Raw genomic sequence first — 21921 nt, 5'->3', positions numbered from 1 at the left:
AAGTTCGAATTTTGCACCTACATAGAACAGTTGCTTTCAATTATTGCCCCTTTGCTGCTCTTCCCTTCGATCCACAACTCTGGAGTTGTGACGTCCACCTTCAGGCACTTGAGCCTCTAAAAATGGTACATATCTCAACCAAAAGGAAATGTATTACATGGTAATTGGTGAAAACCGAAATACTTAAAATAGAATGTCCGGGTTGCAGTTCACAAACATAACGCACGTGGCCAAAGCGCCACGATGGAACTGTCATTGAGCTGCTAGCATACAGGATCCGAATGGTGTCAATCGCTAAAATTATGTGCAAAAGTCAAACGACAGGCAAACGAGAGAAATTGAGTAATACCAAGTTTCGCATTCCTCCTGCTCATAAAATGAAACCCAAATAAAAATAAGGTTTACATTATGAGGAACCACGCCGATCAAAAATTTGCGAGAGCATTATAAACTGTCTATCACACAAAATCTGTCGAAATGGATGATCCACCTATCCTTTACAAAAGGCCTACTTCCGCACCGTATAGAGATCTAGAATGAGAAGCAATTTACAAATTAGCCCTCTTCTTTAGCTTCTGGTAACCACAAAAAAAAAAAAAAACAGTATAATTGGCGGGAAGCTGGCAGCTGATATCTACAACTACTACTGCAACTTGCCGAAACCGACAGCTACTGAAATTTAAATTTGGCAGACTTTAACAACTCGAGAAAATGCCATCATCTGGCCTGTTTACAATCCCTGTCCAATGCTTCCCTGCTTATTTCTTGTGCACACTCTCCACAAATGGTACTGCAGCCAATTTTTGTGCCCTGACTTCTAAGGGTCAGCAAATGTGACAGATTAGTGCATTTTCGCTGCACAATGTGACTCCTTATTCTACCTTTGTTTTGTGACAAGCCAGTGGTCTTGCCAGGAGAAGACAGCAAGCGAGCTGCGACAGGCTTATCAGTTGCAAAAACATCCCCAACAGGAATGCGCTGTACTTCCTCCCATTCCAATGTTTTCCGATGTACCTCCCAAGCCCTATCTTGCTCCTCCTTAGAAAGTTTCTCCTCTTCGTTCTCTTGCAAAAGGGTCTCATGTTCATGGTAATTGGTAATCCACCTAAGATAAGGTGATTTAGCTAAATTAGACCTACTTTTTCATCTATCATAAATCTGAATGATTACCAAATCTGTAAAGAACTCAGGAAACAGGCACTCATCAAAGTTCTCAGCAAGATTATAGTCTACCTCGGGTGATGCTCACGAAGTAGACTATCCATTATTCTGTCAGAGGAGCAGCTTCCACAGGAAGAAGACCTCTGCTTCAGGAAATCTCCAACTGGATAGGCTGTACCCAGCTTGATAGCATCCCCTGCTTGTTGACGCAGCTCAGTCGACATTTCTGGGTTATCGTCATCGCCAAATTCAAAAAGATGCAACATCTCCTCTTTGGATATAGTCCTATGTACTTGTTGTCTATCCACCACCCTTGCAGCTAGGCCCTCCTTTGTTACCTTCATGCGGCATTGAGATAAATCAGTTCCACAGAGAAAAACAGAGAGTATAAACAAATTTGCTCTTCCTCTACCTGACGCTTGTAAATTTTCTCTTCCATGGTACCCTGTGCCATTAATCGATAGGCAAAAACAGGCTTTGTTTGGCCATATCTGCGGGGACAAAATATAGATGAGTAAAAGATACACGATTAAAGAATGCAGTGACAAAACAAGAATATGCACCTCCAAGCTCGATATATAGCCTGCAGATCATATGTGGGATTCCATGAACCATCGACAATAACAACACGGTTAGCAGCGTGCAGATTAATTCCCAGAGAGCCTGCTCTCGTTGAAATCAGAGTGCATTTGACCCTTCCATTCTGGGGTTCATTGAAGCTCTCCACTAACTTTTGCCTTTCAGAGCTCTCAGTTCTTCCGTCAAGCCTATTGGAAAATGAAAATCAGTGCTCTTGGCTGTCATATTGAATAATTTGGAGGACTTAATCCAAGCAAAACTCTAGCAATTCCATTCCATTTACTGTCATCCTAATTAATGTATCTGACCAACAAATAAAAAAAGGATACCCAATATGAGCTATGATAATGAACTTGGGTTGGAGGGATAGAGTGAGTGAGGAAAGGCAGAAATGCCAGATTGGCCAATATTACAGGCATTTTTGTCTCCCCACAGAACTTGAGGTTTGGTTGTCATAGGAACACAACGACCACTTATCATTTTTTTTCTCAAAGAGTAGCCTGTACTCTAATTCATGCTCTTTAAAGCATTTTCACAAGCCAACATGTTCAGACTGTGTAATACCCTTTAACATCCTTTAAAAGACCACATTTGATAGCTCTGCTGCCTCTGGTGGTAACATGATTTTGCATGTGCGTGACACTGAAGGTGACTCAAAATAAACAGGTTTTTGACCACCAATTGTACTATAAAGACAACAGAACTTCCATAAAATGAAAACACAAATATACAACTGACATCAATTCCTCTTGTACAAAGATTGAGTAAAAAGTTCATTCCAAAAACCACTCTATATTATTGAATGAACCATGAGATACTGACCACAACATTAACTATTGCCAGCTGAGTGGTCCACTGCATACCATTTTATACAATCAAAAAATGAGTACCAACCTGTACCAATCTTTTCCCTTCTTCCAGAACTTGCCGCGTTTATCCTGTCTAGGTAACTTTGAAAGATAGAATTCAATAAGATCAAGAGTAGGAATACTCTGGCTAAAAACCAATGTCTTATCACCAACATCTGAGCTCATAATTAAAATGTCGAGCAGCAGAACCATTTTGCCACTATAATCAAGCTCTTTAAAATCATTTTCTTGAAGAAGATCATTCCACCAGTCCTGCAAAGATATAATAACAATAAGGCATGAGAAAAAACATCACACAAATTAGTAATTTATTCATAAATGCTGAACATATGAAATAGAACCACTAACATCATTGATTTTTCGCAATATCGAGAAAGTGACATATAGGTGTAGAGGTGAAACCCAATGGAAAATGACTCACATAAAAGCTGTTACACGCCCTCTAAAAGTAGGCATACCAATGGCTTTCAAAACTAAGAGACAAAAATGTGCTGCTTAAAATGAATCATCAGAACCATCTGTTGAACTATACCTTGTGTAAAAAGCCATTCTGAATTTTTCCCCTGAGTAAATCATCTCCACTGCTTGCTTTCACTATCATAGGCAGCAGTAATCAGTAATCAAATAGAGAAACAGTGAACTTTCTCTTCTTCTTAATCTTAAAGGAGAACAAAAATCATTAAACTAGAAAGTGAGAAATGCCCTTTCAACACAATCTCCAACAAAACAGCTAATGCAAATTACACATAAATCCTACTGCCCAAAGCAACAATCTTAATCATCCAAAAACAGGACAGATAGACAGTGGTAAGCAGGCAACAAGTTAACTGTCATCATGGGGCTTCACTAGAGGATTGCAAAAATACAATCCTTTAATTGATCTGCTCTCAAATTTTTCATCAGTTCAATATAAAGGGCTACAAGTACATGTGGGGCAATACATTATCATGAATTATGTGGCAGACTAGTTATCCAGCTCAATTTGATGCTATGATGCACAAGGAATCTACATGATCCTCATCCAGTGTCCTCAATCTAATGACCTCGTTTATAATATGAAATGCGGCTATCAATTTCACCACATACCGTTACTCAAAGAGGTAAAAAAGAAAGGGCCTACCTCCATTGGCTATATTGTATTCTATATTTTCATCACTTGAGCTGTCATCTCCAAAATTCTCCGTAGTCTCTTCATGTCTCACATGTTCACGGTCTTCCTTCTTCAGTTGCAATATACCTGGATGGTTCCATATCTACTACAGAGAGTAAGCATACATATAGAGTGGAATGCGTCAAAAGAAGTGACAGCAAAGAAAAGAGGGGGAGAGAGGGGGGAAGAGAGGGAGAGAGAGAGAGCGCATGAAAGTCATAAGGCAGTGGAAAAAGGTCATATATGTTCTTACTGTCCAATCTACATTTACATTCAGAGGTGTTGTAAACCTTGGTGCAAGAGTGAAATTGCTCAATTTAGACCTAGCCACCAAAACAGCCCAGCAAAATAGAGATAGATGCAAAATAACCTCTCCCACCCACGAAATACAGAAGCATTTTGCCCTGTGGCAGCCTTTTAATATTTGTTCTGGCTAATGATAAGAAATTTAGGAAAACAACAAAATCCTCAAATAAGGTACCTGAGCCAAGGCCTGGTATCCTGCAAAAAAACTTCTCTTTGGCATCTTTTCATCATAGAGCTTGCCAGTTGTAAAGCCATGCACATCCAGGAACTGTCTGTATAATTTCCGTTGCAAAGGAGAAAGCTTAACAGCAATGACAAATACAGTTTTAGGTGGCAAATCCTTCTTCACCACATTCATGTCCATTCTCTGGACAAAACCTTTCAATTGTTCATACAGAATATGAGATCGCTGATTCATTATTTTCACATCCTCCGAGGTCGAATTGGCGTGTTGACCATTCACTATAGGATTTTGGTAGCTGAAATGAACAGGAAGTAATTACTACTCTTTTAGGAGGCACGAGTAGGATCTAACAATTATTTATGAGAAAGCCTACCGATTCCTAAATTCATGGCTGCTCCCAAGAAAACCTTCTCTCACAAAATCAACCATCTGTCAAATACAATATCAGTATACATGTCATCCATCTTTACTGACAATTGCAACAAAATATCTGCAGCCCTTGTGGATTTCGTACAACTTACACAATAATATTCCATTAGATTGTTCTGTAGAGGCGACCCTGTTAAAGCAATCCGTCTCTGGCACTTAACTTGTTTTAAGGCTTGCGTTGTATCAGCTTGAGTATTCTTAATGATATGGGCTTCATCACAAACAAGTATATCAGGTCCATCCTGAAAAATAAACAAAGAAGCTATCCCATCGATATAAACCCACAAAGTGGGCGTGCATGCATGCACGCAAATATAAGGAGTAGGACCCAATTAAAAAGTACTAGTAATGAAAAAAATTCAGTCATTAACTACCTGCAGAGCACAAATAATATCTCTAGCCACGTTCCTGTCCTTTACATTTTTACCAAAGGATAAGTTGCGAAAAGTAGTGTAGCTTATCAAAAAGATGCCACCTTTAGCCCTCCATTTTGCAAGCAATTCAGCTCTTCTGTCTCTGGAGTCAAACAGCAAAATCAATATCTTGACACAAGAAAAAAAAAAGCACAAGATTTTTTCATAAGTTAACTAGAGGTCACCAAGATAGTAAAAGCCCATTAGCAAAAAGAGACCAATAAACCAAAAAAAAAAAAAAAAAAAAAAAAGAGCTCAATTACCAGATTGTTACCCACGATTGGAATTGAGAAAATTCTGTCCCTATTGTTACAAACACACGAGTCCATTCACTTCATTCATCAATCTTAGAAGGTATGGTGCAAGTTAATCATGTCAAAACAAAAGGAAAAAGAGTTATATTGTTGGATCATTTCAGAAACTTTTTCAGCTGTCAAACAGTTCGCAGCTCCTAAAAATAACATAACTCAAAGTAGAAAATCTAATCAAATGACCCTTAGGAGACATGCGTGTTAACACTAAAGCACCGTGAATTTATGATGCTAGTGCTTATGAGTGAGAAAAAGTCTACAACATCAGAAATCTCCTTTGACAATAACTTCATATTCATAATCACCTTTTGACTATTACTTTTCCATTTTAAGGAGGTCATAATAATTACTGCAGAGACTCACCTAGCTATGCACCTAAACAACATGCTAAATCACATCTCCTGCAATTACCAAAAAAGCAGTTCCCCCTAATCTTGCCACCGTACTATAATTCATCATCTTAAGCTGGTCATTCTGACCATCACTATCCAAATACTACTGGCAACCCCTTTCCCATTTTACCAGTTTACTAAAGAGAGTTGCTCTGCATGAGCTACCTTCAAAAGTAGAGCACAAATACCATATCATCATTTCAAATTATTAAAAGCAAGAACCAATGTACTGATAATGAGCAATAACACAAAAAAGACAAGGTGAGATAAAAAATCTGAACAGCTTTAGCGAGAGAACATAATGAAGACAGTAGAATTTCACCCATTTTTTATAATCTAAAAAAAAAAGTAAAATACCTCTTTTGACTTTAGAACTAATGGAAAATGACAGCACCTTATGGCAAGTGCGACTTACGATTACTCTTGAGAAACAAGCTTGACTTATTTGGTACTATTGAAAATCAAGCATACGAAAGTTCAACATTAAAATTTTGAAAATTATAAAACCTTAATAATGATAAGCCACAGATTTTTACATCACAGATATTTGCCATCACAAACTTCCTTTATGGCTTCTATCAAAATAATGCCATGCATAGAACACATTTTGTGTAAAAACTAACAACCATTTCAATTTTACCAAAAACTTCAAAGCACTTTCCTGTAGCAATAATACTCCTCTTTTACCCAACTAAAATGAACAACCAATTTTATATGCAGATCGAAATAGTTAAACAGTTGCTCTGTCCAAGGGGATTGGCTCCACTAGAAATCTATCACGAATCCAAAGTGCACCTTGGTCAAAACAACAGAGCAATGTAATTGTACCTTGATACATCTTCCAGCATATAGACTCGAAGAGGCTTATATTCTGAAGGCGTCCACTTAACAAACTCACGCCGCCAATTATGGAGCACATTCACAGGCGTTACGATAAGAGCAGTTTTGAGTCCCAACTCAACAACTCTCATAGCAGTGTAAAGAAATGCTATGACCTAACATCAACAACAGACAAAACAGCAATAGTGAATTTAATAAACAACCATTAGCATCAAAATCGGAAATTGAATTACATGATTATGCGCTGTGCAAGCAGAAGTTCAAAGAGGAGATTGACTAGATTCCTACCCTCCAAAATCAGGGACAATGTAATGCATGCAAAAGTAACATGGACACAACAATCTAATTAAGATAATTAAGAATTTCTGCGATATCAGCATTGAAGGGTAATAAATAGTATTTACAGTCCAAAGAAAAAAGATAAATGTCATTAATCATCAAAGAATATTCATGTAAGCTTAAAGCTTCATTCTTAGCATTTTCCCACATCACCCAAGGATCATTCTTCCTAGGCTGATAGGAAGTTGCAACAAGATCAGTCAACAATCTCATCAAGGGATAAAGATTAGAAAACAATACCTGAAATGTTTTACCAAGACCCATGGTGTGAGCTAGGATGCAACCAAGGCCTTTATCCCCAGACCTTACTCTTCTAACTGACTGTATGATATTTTCCCACATAAACCTAATCCCTGCAATCTGCAGCAAGGGGAGAAAAGATAAACAAGAAGGAAGATTGAACTGCTAGTTAATCAACAAAAACAAACATGGAAGATCAGAATAACAGCTACAATCCAAATTCCCATAGTGATGATGGAAAACTTAAAACGAGCCCAAAACAAGATTCAGCGATATCTTTGTCCAACAATTCCAAACATTTAACAATTTCTTTTTCCCAGTTCGTCATGTTAAGCCATTCATCCATCAAAAGATATGCACATATTAAAGTTCACAGATACCAAGGCAGTGGAGGAGAAAATGCCCAATCTAAGTAATTTATATCACATACCTTAGTGGCTAACAAAATATGCATAAATAAGTTTATTGGGCGTAGAAGGCACAATCAAAATGCATTAAAAGTGTCTCCACTCATGTAGGGAGGCAATTATTGTCAAAAGAAGAACAAAGACCTGATGAGCTTTCAACTTTGATGAAATGCTTGGTGGAATCCTCACAGCTTCTTCACTCTTTTCTCTCACCACATTCACTATGTAACCCGTGGAGGTGTCACCAAGCACATCAATAGCAGCACCCTCTGACAAGCTAAATGAACGACTTGGAGAATTCAGCATATTGGATTTCGCAGAAAATTGAATTTGCAAAGACCTCAAACGTTCTTGACGTTCCTGCAAGCATAATATTACGTCACAAGCAATGCCCTGCTTACAACTCAATTTCAGAAGAACAAACCCCCCAACCAGAGATACCTTCTCTATTGCAATTTTCCTCTTGGTCTCTTCACCAAGTTCAGCATCATCAAGTATTCTGCGAATTTTCTTTTTACGCTTTCTCTTCGCCCTAAACAAAGAAGAACAAGTTTGAGGAGTAATACCTTCTTCATAAATCAAACTCACATTTCATTGCTCACATATAGAATCAAGTGTGAGACAAAGCACCAACCTCTCCTGTTTTTACTTTCCTTTATAAGAAGTATGCAAAAAGTTATCAACCACCTTCATCTCAACTTCATCTGGTGGTTATTATGGTATATTTAAACTATCACAACACACTAGTCCAATATGAAACCGTATCAAGCACGTACAGAAAATGCATTTAGGATGTTCCAATAAAAAATCCTAATTATTAGGGCAACACACTTTAACGTGGAAGACATTTCTCTCGATCCTCTCTCCATATGGTAGCGCTCTGCCATTTGTTAATGTTATAAAATGGCACTCTCCTATCATAGAAGATGACATACAGTGACAGAGAAATTAGGCATCTATAATTGTAACTCCTCATCTTGCTGAACTACAACAGTAGAAACAACAGAGAAATGCGAAAAACAAGAAAAATGCACTATACTTAGTGAACTGGAAAAATAAAGAGGAAAAAGATATAGACTGCATTCAGATGCAAAGAAGGAAAGAATAAATTTGTATTGGATAGTCATCATTCCATAATATATGCTTGATTAAAAGTATATAGAAGCTATATAGAATAAACAGATCGCCATAAGAATTCACAAAGCAAAAGAAAAGCAGGAAACATTCTGTACGAAAGTCTCTTAAAGTGAAAATACCCATCACCTGATTGGAATATTGACGTCTGAATCTGAAGTATCAGAATCAGTATCAGAGCTAGAAACCGCTGAAACCCCAGATTTCATGGCTTCATCCAATGCCAACTTCATTTTATGCAAGATACTTGGAGAGCAGCAGAAGCAGTTCCAACCAGAGGCCTGAACCTTGGATAAGTATTCTTCACCAAAGTTCCTTTCAATGCAACTGGCACAAAATAACATTTTGCAAGATCTACACCTTAATAAGTCACTGCTTCGTCCACACCATCCACAATAACACTCAGAGCAATCAGTGTCCTGCAAAGTTTCGTTTGAATTATCATACCACAAGATTAATAGATTGATAACAGAATCTGCCATTACAATCTGAGAAAAGTTCACCTGAGAACTGGTGCAAACACAAAAAGCAATCAATTCAGACCAAATGGTGCTTAATTTTATACTAGACATGAAGGTTGATATAATCATGGACCATATTTATATTTCTTTTCATAATTTATAATATGATACAACAAGAGAATAAACAAGGTTCAGGCTTGACCTCCCCTTTCCAAGGATAAATAGCTAATAAGCATCAAGCTTCATGACATTAGCATTTGCATATGGAAGAGAGAAATAATTAGGAGAGAAGCATCAACATGAAGAAAATACAAACACTCAAAGTTTTTTTTGGTAAGAGAAACACTCAAAGTTTTGCACCCATCAAAATAAAATATCTAGAATTGACTATGTCCATACCTTCACATGCATCTTTTCTTCCACCGTATATTTACAATTATTGCATATGATAACTTTCAGCAGAGGGTGTGCATGCACCTCACCAGCCACTTTACCACAAGCTGTACAATGTAATTTCCTGTTAGAGTAAACAGCAGTGTCTCCTGAATCCTTCAAAATAGATTGCTCATTTTTAGCGACACAATGGAGTGAATCATCTACTGGCTGGGCTTCATCATCACTGTCTATACCAACTGTCCGACCTCTCTTGTTACTAATGTTTATCTCCTCATTAGAATCAGGGAAAGCAGTTTCCGAAAGTAATGAAGTCAAGCCATTAGCTATTTGCCTTCCCTGATTATCAGTTCCATGGCCTTCACACATCTCATTCTTCGAATTTTGATCAATAACACCATCATCAGCGATCATTTCACCATTTTCAAAAGCTGTCTTGTTCAACACATTTTGCACATCCGAGCTGGCATCTTGATCAGCCATATATTCTTTCTCAACAGTCTGCCATGCCAGAGTGGCAAAAGAATAAGTAATATTATAAGATTTACCATAACACAAGAATCAACTCATATATCAACCGATTATAACATATCTAGGCTTTTGTAATTACTTTCGATTTTCCTCTTTTTTCTTTTCCATGTTGTCCCTTTTTTTTGTTTTTAAGGCGGAACACGAGGAAGAAGATTGACTAATATCAAGCTCACACAAAAGCCCAAAGAGCCTGCATGCAACAAGTCATCCACACACTAAAACAATATTCAGTAGATAATTAAGCTACGCTCCTTGTTTCTTTACTACAATAGTGTATGATTTCCACAATTATTACCAGCAATTCAATGCAATTAAAATGTAGATTAGTCGACTTATCTTAAAATGATTTTTGTTGTTCAACCAACAATGAAGATGAATGGCTCACATAGAGATCATAGATAACAAGAACATTGGAAAATGAAACAGAAGTATACTGGCAAATCCTACCTTCCTGCATCTCCTCCTTTGTCTCTTTTGCTTCAAGTGACGTTGAAGCTTTCTATCAAAATTTGCATCATCCTCCTCTTTCACCTGTCAAGGTATGAATGTAAGAAACGAGTTTGACAAAATGAGTACACACGTTTGCCCAGAGACAAAACTGTGCTGTTAAAAAGTACTCCTATTTGAACTATTTGAAAAACTTTAATAAGTCCAACTTCTGGACAAAAAGGCTAACTTCTTGCTAGTTACTACAACTAAATAACTCTCGCATCATAGTACACTGGTGTAGAATCATCTTGAGAAAACTGAGCTTAGACAACATGTAATATTACTTGACTTAAACCAGAAACATGCTGCAGCAACTCCAAATGTCAAGGCAAACTATAAACGACTGTTACAATGCTTCAAAAAGTTTAAGCTGCAGTTTAAATGGTTAATTAATACAAGATAAAAACGCATTTCCTCCTGGGAGAAAATGAAGATGGAAGACAGAATAATAAAAAAAAAGACCTTTCTGAAGTTCTGCTTTTGTTCTTCAGAAAGAACTAGTTCTCTTTCATTTGCTATTGCATCTGCCAAAAATGGATCACTGGAACTGCCATCAATGTCGTCAATCTCCTCAACCTAAAGCACATGATGCATCACAAGAATCAGCCAAATAAAATTGGTAATATAACGCAACACTAAGATAATATCATGGAGTTTTTGCCTAGTGGAAACTAGGCACAATGGCATATGCCTTGAAACAAATTTTAAAACAAAAATAATTGCTAATAAAAGAGACCAAAACAAAAAACCCAGAGCAGTTGTGCCTAAAGTAACATGATCACAATTCATAAACACCATTTGAGTGCTACGTAACCTCATCAACACCAGGAAACTTTATTCCCAACTGGGCTGCTTGCTGTGGAGTGCTTGCCAAATAAACAGAAGCCCAGTTCTTGCTACCAAATGAAGTAGCATCATTAGATGCACCATCGGCAAACATCTTATTAAAAGTGCCCCAGTCAACTGCAGATTCACTCGAAACACTATCTTTTATTTCATCGCTAGCAAGCTTTTTCTGCAGAAATCCACTAGCTCCCTCCTCCAGTACCCTACCATGCCGCCTGAACTCACATATCAGAAAGCAGAATTATCTTGAGATCGGGAATGGGACAATAAAATAAACAATTGGGAGAGGCTAGGGTGGTTTGAACAAAACCTCCTTATAGGCCTAACTGTCTGAAGGTGCTTCTCGGCCTCAACTACTGACTCGGTAATTTCACTGGTAACCTGTGAACCAACCCAATGAGCCCTCCTTTTCCATGCTTCAGTACAACAACTATTGGGAGCCTGACTCTCGATCCATTTAAACAGACTTGGTAACTCAACACCAGCACCATCAAGTTGTTCCTGTTCCAAAATAAAGCAATAAGAGGAAGTCAAGAAGACATAAGAGTGTTTTCTGAAAGAGCAATCACATACTGAGGTTTACACTGAAGATGCATCTATTCTAGTGTTTGAAGGTTCACTCTTGTATGTTTCAAGGGTTTAGAGTTACTATTGAATCCCATATTAACCAAAAAATAACAACAAAAATAATGAAACAATGGGCTCCAAAAAAGGTTCCATGCCCATCTACACAAATTAATGGCAGGAACCACACTATAAGTCCCCATGTCAAATAACTGGAACAGCATGTATCCAGACAATACAAGAATTTGAAACAGGAGACCTCTTGAAGTTAGTGCAAAATGACCAAAATGGCACCTTGAAAAAAGCACGGGATATATGTCTGGAAACAAAAAATCTACGAAAGTAGAAACATCACAGAACAAATTAAACATGCGAAGGAGTGGAGGTGAGTCAGCATTTCAGCAATTTCACATAGAAATTTTGAGAAGACAAATCAAGGACCGGGATTTGTGGGAGACAGAAAAGCATATCAACAAGTTGGACAATTCTTCAGAGCCAAAATAGAATAACCATAAATGGAAATCAGACTAGAGTCACTGACATAAAAAACACATCGTTTCTTAATACCCAACAAACAATAAAGGGCTCTATTCTACTTAGGTGTATGCATCTGCAATTCTGTGCTATACAATGTATTATAACAATCATCTAGAAGAAAGGCCAGCAGTTGTGAAACGTAGCAAGGATGAAAACTTCTTCAATTTCCGAAAGGGTGTGATACCAATAAGTGAGCACTCTCGGTCTCAAGCTCATCAAGTTGAGCTTCCCACTCTTCCAGATATGTATCCAATTCATCTGCAACAGCCTTCTCCAACTGTTAAAGGAGAAAAGGAGTTCAGCTAGTTCCCAAGACAAACTTTGCAGACAAAGAACTTGTGCGCACAATCCAAAAGCAAAGACTGACATCATCCCCAACATAAGTTTGAGCGAGCTCTGCTCTAACTTCATCCTCCAATCTGGCAAGCGATTCCTTCTCAAGTGCTTCTTGGGCCTCAGCAGCCTAAAATGAGAATGAGAGACAACCAGCCAAAAAATCAACCAGAGTAAAGCATGTGAAGTCAAAAAAGGAAAGATATGAAGAATTGATACCTTGCTCTCAACTTCTAAATACTCATTGACAAGTTCCTCTATTTCCTGTTCAGTCAAAGGCTCCTGAAAGAAAAGACTTCAAAATTATAATACTATCGACTATAGCTTGTTCAAAAAAAGGAAGAGAGTTGCTCCAATGGAAGGAGCAGTCCAAGCAACTTGCCTCAGGATGTAGGTTAACATCTTGCTCTGATGCCGATGATTCATCATCATCTGAACCAATAAAAGAATCACTAGAAGTAATTCGAATATCTTCAACTTCATCTTCTTTTTTCTTCATTTTTCCAAAGTCTAAAATAAATTAAAAGAATTTCATGAGACAGTCTTCATTTCTGAAAAAATTGAATTTTATATAAGAAAATCAGAGTATTCTACATCAATCTGTCTGCAGTGAACCAATCCAAATCCCAAATTAATAGCATGAGCCAATCAAGTTCTGCTCCAATGATCATTATATAGTGTATCAAAAAATTAATAGAGATCCTTTTACTGATCCCACAAGAAAAATAACTAGGCCTAACGATAACAAAGTCCATAATGCAGTCATGAGAACTATGAAAGTGAAGATTTCAAGACATAAACAGCAGAGAAATAGGAATCTAATGCAGTCATGAGAACTATGGCAGCCAAGATTTCAAGACATAAACATCAGCAAATAAGAGATTCCTACATAAAGAGCACAGGAAAGCGTGGCATTGGACAAAACACTCACTGTGACTTTCCCCAAGTAATTGAATAACAAATACCCAAATTAGTTTCATTGATTTTTCCATTAATAAGGCGTCAATCAGTACATCTTTAAGATGTCCTGCTATTCCAAAAGTTCACATAGGAATCTCAGAAAGAAATTAAGAATGATGAATTAACATGGACATATGTATGTTTCCATATATTCGAGGCACTCAGTGCTCAACACAAATTATCCAAAAACAAGCCAAGTGTGACAAAAAAATCAGATTCCCAGCTTCACAAAGCCATATCTACCAAAACACAAACAAATTACCGCCTTGCACAGAAGAATACGGCACTGCAGCTACAGGCCTAATGTGGTCCAACACGGCGGCACTATTCTACAGTGAGCCATCTTAAGGCAATTTTCACGCGCAAAAGCAAGCACTAACTTCCAGCGTAATACAGCAAATAACAATTCGGGGCATCCGCCATCTCCGAACAATTGGCCATATTAGTTCCCCAATTCTTTCCCTAGTCAGTTCCGTAGCGTAAAACTAGCACAGCCTACAATGCCAGCATCATTTTCGGCCTAGCATACCCAGTAGCGACGACTTCCCCCAAAAGTCAACCGGGAACAAAACGGCGCCCGCCTCCCTCACCTAAATCCATCGTCAACTAGAACCGACCCTTACTTAAGTTGGAAAAAAAATCCGGACTTTGCACGGTCCCCGCTCGAAGGCAATGCGAATCCCGCGAATTTCACGGTCCCGTCCACACGCACTCACCCTCGCTCTCGCGAACTCCGCGGACGGCGGAACCGCGTGCTTTCAGCGGCGCGCGCGGACGACGACCGACACGGAAATTCGCGAGCTCCAGGCGCGGTACACACACCCGTAGCGGGCCGCTGCCCACCGCCCGCCGGGGAAGCGCGACCGGAAGCTGAGGCGAGCTCGCCGGAGAAGAAGGGCCTAGGGCTGGCTCGCCGGACGGCTGGCGAATCGAAGCGGAGGAGGAGGAGGAGGAGGGAAAAAAAGAACTTTTTTTTGGCGATTTACAGAAGAGATGTGGCGAGAGAATTTGGACCGGCGACTCTGGTTAGAAAAATTCGCTGAAAAAGGATTCCGCGCTTTTTCTTCTTTTTTTTTCCTTTTTTTTTTTCCCTCTCCTTTTTTGTTTTTTGTTTTTTTTTTTTTTTTTTGCGTGAGCTTGAAGTTTTTGTGATTCAGGGATTTCTTTCTCTTTTTCTTTAGTTTTGGTCGGTGAGGGGGAATTTCATTGGATTCAAAAAAATAAATGTGATAAAGAAAATTTGGATGTGGATTCACTTTTCTCTTTTAACTTGTTCCAGACACAAGGGATCGCATGCTTTTTGACTTTTTGAAATTCAGAATATTTGAATTTTTCGCAAAAACTTTTAAACTTAATTAGTATGTTGAAATTTATTTAGCGAGACAGATGGAATGTCATTTTGCTTTTGCTTGAACCCAAATAAATAGGCCTAAAGTATGACTTTTTAGTTGTGAATATTTAACTTTTCCTAATGTTTTAAAATCGGACTATCTTTTCGGTTTCTTAATAGTTCATAGTTGACGGAAACTAATATTTCAAGGTCATTAATCATATTTAACAGTGTAAAACAAACGATTCCAAAGCATCTAAATGCCCATTCGCGAAACTCCATTTCCCATCTTGATTATTTTAGATTATTATGACTACGGCATGCCGAAGGTTTGTTCAAAGTGGAAGAAGGGATCAAAATCTAACCGGAAAAAGAATGCTTTACTAATAAATCATTCACTCCTAGATCTACGACCTATCACAACTTTCCTAGAAGTATATCACCAAAAGAAAAGCTAATGGATTACACAACAAATGCTTACCACGACTCTCCCAAGCTCATACTAATTGTAACTTTCTTCAGGTTTTAATTTAATCATTTCAAACAAGCAAATCAATTTAATTAGAAGTTCCCACTAATTTATTATGAGTCAATTAAAAACCCAAATAAAATACATGAGAACAATAAATTTTATGGATATAGAGAGTTGGTGATGCTAGATAAATCTAATGTACTTTTGGTACATTTTTTCTTTATTTCAAAAATATTTTGCCAGTGATCTTGGTTAATTTTAATCATAATCCACCGGCGATGGGTGAAAATGTATGTGTGCAAGCAAGAATTTAATGCTCAATAAATCAAAGTAGGTAAATGAATTGCTAAAATCTTGGTGGGGTGGGGTGGGGTGACCCCAGTGCATCAAGAAAAGCTTGGCTTTATATGATAATGCCCTAAGTAATCTGCAAAATGTTAGTTAGAAATATGCATGATCTAAACATGATTTCTAAATATAATGACAAATTCTTTTCCTTTGGGTTTTTCTTTTTTTATAAAATTAAACAATATGCAATGCATGCGATGTAATTTTAATCTAAGTTATGCTTTTGTGAATTTTAATTTAAATAATGACATGCAACATGAATTAAAATGGAATGTAAACTAATTGGCAAGATAATCATGTCATTCAGTTTATCTGAACGTAAGCATGTATTCATTAAAAATTACATGGTATCATGACTGCATTTAAACATGTGATTATTAAATGTCATGTAAGGTATGACTGGGAATTTATGAAATTTCCTTAACTTCGAAAGAATGATGTGCTCATATAGGCAAATAATTTTTTTTATTTGAAATATTCCTTTCCTAAATTGAAACAAAGAAATTTGAGCTCAATATGCACTATTGGTCTTCAATTTAATTGAAGAACGTAATCTTTCCTACTCTGACTTCCCTCGTATGTATTCCTTACGTGAAATTTCAACTACCATGAGCTCAGCCAAATTACGTATTCTCTTGAGTTTAGTCTATATAATCCAATTAAGGTTAGAGGATCTCCACTTAACTCAGTCAAATTATAATGCAATTTACATGGGAGATGCATCAAGAAAAGCATGGCTTTATATGATAATGCCCTAAGTAATCTGCAAAATGTTAGTTGGAAATATGCGTGACCTAAACATGATCTCTAGACATAATGACAATTCTTTTTCTTTGGGTTTTTCTTCTTTATAAAAATTAAACAATATGCAATGCATGTGATGTAAGTTTAATCTAAGTTATGTTTATGTGAATTTTAATTTAAATAATGACATGCAATATGAATTAAAATGGAATGTAAACTAATCGACAAGATAATCATGTAATTTAGTTTATATGAACCTGAGCATGTATTCGCTAAATTACATGGATATCATGATGTGCATTTAAACATGTGATTACTAAATGACGGGTAAGGTATGATGGGGAATTTATGAAACTTCCTTAACTTCTAAAGAATGATGTGCTCATATAGGAAAGAAATTTTTTTCGAGATATTCCTTTCCTAAATTGAAACAAGCAAAATATGTGATATATTCAAGATAGAAAGGAACCGACCAAAAAAAAAAAAAGATAGAAAGGTAAGATATCTCTTTCATTCCCTATCCGATAGCCGAAATTTTGAGCTCAATATGCTCTGTTGGTCTTCAATTTAATTAAAGAATGCAATCTGCCCTAATATGACTTCCCTCGTATATAATTCAATTAAGGTTAGAGTATCTTTGCTTAACTCTGTCCAATTATAATGCAATTTACATGGGGGAACCCCGGTGCATCGAGAAAAGCATGGCTTTATATGATAATGCCCTCATGCAATGCATGTGATGTAAGTTTGATCTAAGTTATGTTTATGTTAAATTTAATTTAAATAATGACATGCGACATACTAATCGGCAAGATAATCATGCAATTTAGTTTATATGAACCTAAGCATGTACTCACTAAATTACATAAATATCATGATGTGCAGTTAAACATGTGATTACTAAATGACATGTAAGGTATGACGAAGAATTTAAGAAACTTCCTTAGCTTCGAAAGAATGATGTGCTCATATAGGCAAATAATTTTTTTAAGATATTCCTTTCCTAAATTGAAACAAAGAAATTATGTGATATTCAAGATAGAAAGGTAAGATATCTCTTTCATTCCCTATCCAATAGCCGAAATTTTGATCTCAGTATGCTCTGTTGGTCTTCAATTGAACGTAATCTTCCTAATCTGACTTCCCTCGTATGTATTCCATATGTGAGATTTCAACTACTATGGGCTTAGCAAGATTATGTATTCTCTTGAGCTTAGTCCATATAATCCAATCAAGGTTAGAGCATCTTTGCTTAAGTCAGTCCAATTATAATGCAATTTACATGGGCTTATTACTACTAAATAATAATGTCATGATATGGGAACGAAAATTTATTAATTTAGAGGTCAGGCTTAGTACTACTTTTACGCCAATAAAAGTATCTAAAATTTTCGATAAAAGGTTTTTGTCGATGAATCTGTTATATTCCAAAAAAGAAAATCTGTTTTATTTAAAATGTGTTTGGTAACCATCCAAACATGGCCAAATTCGATTCTTTGTTCCCGAAATCGGTTTCGGCCTAGAATCGGGTTTGATAAAATTTTTGTTCCCTGAACAGTTGGGAATAGAATCAAGAACAAAAAAAAAAGTTGATTCTTGTTCCTAACGAATTTGAGAATCAAAATCAAGAAATTTTCTTCTTCCCTTCAGCCATCTCGCGACCGCCGTCCACCACCGCCCACCACCGTCCGCCGTCCACCACCACCGCCGTCTGCCGCTGCCGCCGGCCGCCAGTCTGGCGAGCTCGCCGGAGGCAAGCCGAGCCTCGCCAGGGCTAGGCAAGGGGCCAAAGCCTTGCGACGCCCGGCCCCACCGGTGGCCGGGCGAGGCTCGTCCCCCCGCCGGTGGCCGGGCGAGGCTCGTCCCGGCCCGCCGGTGGCCCGGGCAGCCTCGCCCAACCCCGATGAGGCCGGCCGGCCACCGGCGGGAGGCTCGCGAGCCTCGCCCTAGGCAGCCTCGCCTGGCGCCGGGCCGGCGACACTCCGTGAGGTCGCCGGCCAAAAGAAGAAGATGAGAAAAAGAAAAGAAAAAGGAAAAATAAGAAAAATAAAAGAAAAAAAGGAAAAAGAAAAGGAAAATGAAAAGAAAACAAGGAAAAAAAGTAAAAAAATTATTTAAAAATTAAAAGAAATTGATTTGGAACATAATTAATGAACACGGTACCAAACGCACCCTCTATTCCGAATCGAAATTTTGGACAGTTATCAAACGGCTTAAAATGTTTAGAATCGCTTAAGAACGTAAAAAAAGAATCAGTTCTAATCAGAATCTACTCCCGCGCCCTAACCCACACTTCGAGTTGTCTCATCCCATAAGTAAACTCATATGTTAAAAAAGACCCATTTAATAGTCCGATTCCTATCTCTTACGGCAGACACAATCTTCTGTTCTTTGAATAGAAGCAATTCGGTTAATTTTACATCAATCACGGCTATCATTTCAACAAATTAGTGTAACCGTTTTGCAGTGGGCTGATTTGTCGAAAGAAAGTCACATCCAACATGTTCCTTTATTAACATAAAACTCATCATGATTATGATGATGATATGTCACATATAGCCAGATAGATAAGGCCACACTTTTTGTGAATTATTATATGAATTATAATTAAGATAAAGCCCTAAAGTATTGACAGCTCAATATCGTCACACCATCATCTTGATCGTCAACTTAGCAATAAGATTTAACATTTTGCAGCAACTCGTGAAATAAAAACATTGTGAACTTCCCGATCAATCCTACTATACATCTATTCTTCAAAGTTTCTAAAGCAAACGCGATTATTGCTCCTTTTGTATAATTGTGAAAAATAATTGCATACTTGGATAGCAAACCGATATCACATTAGACAAAAGAGCAAAAACATAATTGCATTTTCCATTAATTGTAAACTAAAATATCTCTTACTTATCAAGTTTGGATTTAAATTATGAAATATCTCAAACTAGTATACATATGACATATTTATCTAAAACTAATTTTTCTACCACTAAACCCCAAAATTAGTATATTTGTGACAAATTTACCGTTTCTTAGTTTCCGTTAAATTGTATTAATATAACGAAAAATCACAAATTGGTACATCTATAATAGACAAAAAGTAAAATTCCAAATTGATACATTTGTCAACTACCACATGTCACCTAATTCAACAATTTGACAGTAAAATTTAATGAAAATTAACAATAGGTAAATTTCCATATCAATTTAGGGTTTTTGATGATAAAAAAAATTAGCTTGGAATAACTTTGTTACATGTGTACTAATTTAATGTTTTTCATATTATTAACTCTTTGTGTGGTCTTTTGGATAACATTTTGATTTAAGTGCTTTTACTACGGGGTGAATAGTTCGAGGGTTGGTCCTAGTGTTCTATTTAGAACTTTAAACTTATTCATTGAAACTAATTTTCAAAATTTTAGAACTTAAAATATACTCTGCATGCTCTAGGCTATTTTGTTCCAGGTTTCACCTGCATTCATAATTGAACAATTGCATTGAATCATTACCTTAAAGATCATTATTTGCTGTTTCAATCTATTAATCATAATTTATATTTAGACATACAAAGAATATAAAACATTAATAAGGTAAAAGCTTCAATCATGGTTACGTAGGAAATGAAAGCTTAGAATAGTGGTTTCAAATAGGGGCGTGCATGGTCTGGGTGGGCCATTTCCACCCTAGAACCAAGAATCACCCACTAAAGACTAGTTCCAAAAAATTGGAATCGAGAATCTCCCGTTTCGATTTCTAAGTGGATTTATGGAACCGGTCTCACCAAACATCAACCAATATATTGCCAATCTAGACTTGCGCAACTAGAATGAGGGAAACCAAATTTGGCAAGATAATGAGAAAAAATTCTGTGCGCTTAATAATGTTGCAAGGAACAAGTGGACATATTTAGCACTATAGTATTGGAATGAGAATGCGCAAGAAAAAAGTCACCCTCATATCTTATTGACGATTTGCTTACAATAACATTTTCTCGACTAAGATGAAGGTCTTTGATTTAGAGATAAGAAACTTTGAAGCCCTCTAGAGCAAAAACATAGCGAATAAATTTAGATAATTGCTTATTTGACTTGATCGAGCTAGATAACAATCCAATCAAGCTCATCTCTTTTATTCAAGTCAAAGCAACTAAAAAACTGCATATTTTGAATTCTCAGACTAACTCAAACCGGCAATGCAACTTCTCATAATTCAACCACAAAGCAAAGAAATTTTCTATCCAACCTAAGGATGTTGCTACCCTTCTAGATGAGAAGCATCTAATGATTATGCAAATCAGGTAATATCATAACGTGAACCTTAGATAGAGACAATGAGAGCTTGAGCAATTTCAAGAGAGATGAGATGGAGAACTGAGAGAGAATAAGGGCCCATTTGGTTTAATTTTGGGGAAATGCAAAGCCATTTCCCCAAGTATCTTTGAGTGAATGGGTATTTTGTGAAGGCAAATATGTTTGGAAATTCATTTTTTGTGTATATTTTTGCAAAGCAACTTTGAGGTGAAAAGAAAAAGGAAAAAAAGAAAATAAAATAAAAGGGAGGAGGAGATGCAGCTGCACGTGGAGAGGGGAAAATCGTGGGGAGTGGTGGGGGCGGTGGCGCTGGTGGCGGCGGTGGCGATTAAGGTGGGGGGGGGGAGGCAGCTCGTGCAACCTAGCCTGAGGCCGCGCGACCTTAGGTGCAACCCAGGGTGTCGCCTGAGACCTCAGGCGAGGCTTCTCGGCGGGCCAGATTTGGGTGCTTGCAGTTGAGCGCTACCCACTGTGAAGCTTGGCCAAGCAATCTGAAGAAGACGAACAGTATTTTTGAGGGCAAAATGGGAAAATATGATTATCAGTTAGGGCAATATTAGAAGGAAAAAAATTCATTAAAGCTTAGACTAGCATTCCGAAAATGCTGAAAGCTCAGAGCAAGTCCAGACCTGCTTTGGGCTTTCAGCATTTCAAAGGTTAGCATTTGGCTAAATACACTTGCTAAACTAAACACTTAAATTTTTTTCCAAGGGGCTCGAAGCCCCTTGGGAATAGCCAAGGGAACGGGCTTGGCAGAATCAGCGGGGAAAGAAGACCCTGTTGAGCTTGACTCTAGTCCAACTTTGTGAAATGACTTGAGAGGTGTAGGATAAGTGGGAGCCGGAACGG

General features: G+C 37.4%; 1 protein-coding gene across 3 annotated transcripts; it reads right to left on the bottom strand.

The window, feature by feature from the left end:
- Nucleotides 1-338: 338 nt before the first annotated feature.
- LOC104415356 (protein CHROMATIN REMODELING 20) lies at nucleotides 339-14881 on the bottom strand. 3 transcript variants are annotated; one of them, XM_010026635.3, is made up of 26 exons: nucleotides 14585-14881; nucleotides 13291-13418; nucleotides 13128-13190; nucleotides 12943-13038; nucleotides 12760-12852; nucleotides 11785-11975; nucleotides 11443-11689; nucleotides 11091-11204; nucleotides 10587-10670; nucleotides 9615-10109; nucleotides 8884-9173; nucleotides 8062-8152; nucleotides 7765-7980; nucleotides 7214-7333; nucleotides 6623-6789; nucleotides 5053-5194; nucleotides 4771-4920; nucleotides 4623-4678; nucleotides 4241-4544; nucleotides 3730-3862; nucleotides 3142-3203; nucleotides 2635-2861; nucleotides 1725-1928; nucleotides 1574-1652; nucleotides 1234-1499; nucleotides 339-1105 (listed from the first exon to the last, which is right to left on the bottom strand). In XM_010026635.3, exons 2-26 carry the CDS (start codon nucleotides 13405-13407, stop codon nucleotides 718-720), a joined length of 4395 nt encoding a protein of 1464 aa, XP_010024937.1. In that variant the 5' UTR covers nucleotides 13408-13418; nucleotides 14585-14881; the 3' UTR covers nucleotides 339-717. The 3 variants fall into 3 exon arrangements, with proteins under 3 accessions (XP_010024937.1, XP_018717093.1, XP_039156506.1); XM_018861548.2 differs by having other exon boundaries at nucleotides 14398-14880; XM_039300572.1 differs by having other exon boundaries at nucleotides 14492-14880.
- Between the last annotated feature and the right edge of the window lie 7040 nt (nucleotides 14882-21921).

This window comes from Eucalyptus grandis, chromosome 8 (genome assembly GCF_016545825.1).
Source record: "Eucalyptus grandis isolate ANBG69807.140 chromosome 8, ASM1654582v1, whole genome shotgun sequence".
NCBI classification, from domain to species: domain Eukaryota; kingdom Viridiplantae; phylum Streptophyta; class Magnoliopsida; order Myrtales; family Myrtaceae; genus Eucalyptus; species Eucalyptus grandis.
This window is presented reverse-complemented; position numbering and strand designations above follow the sequence as displayed.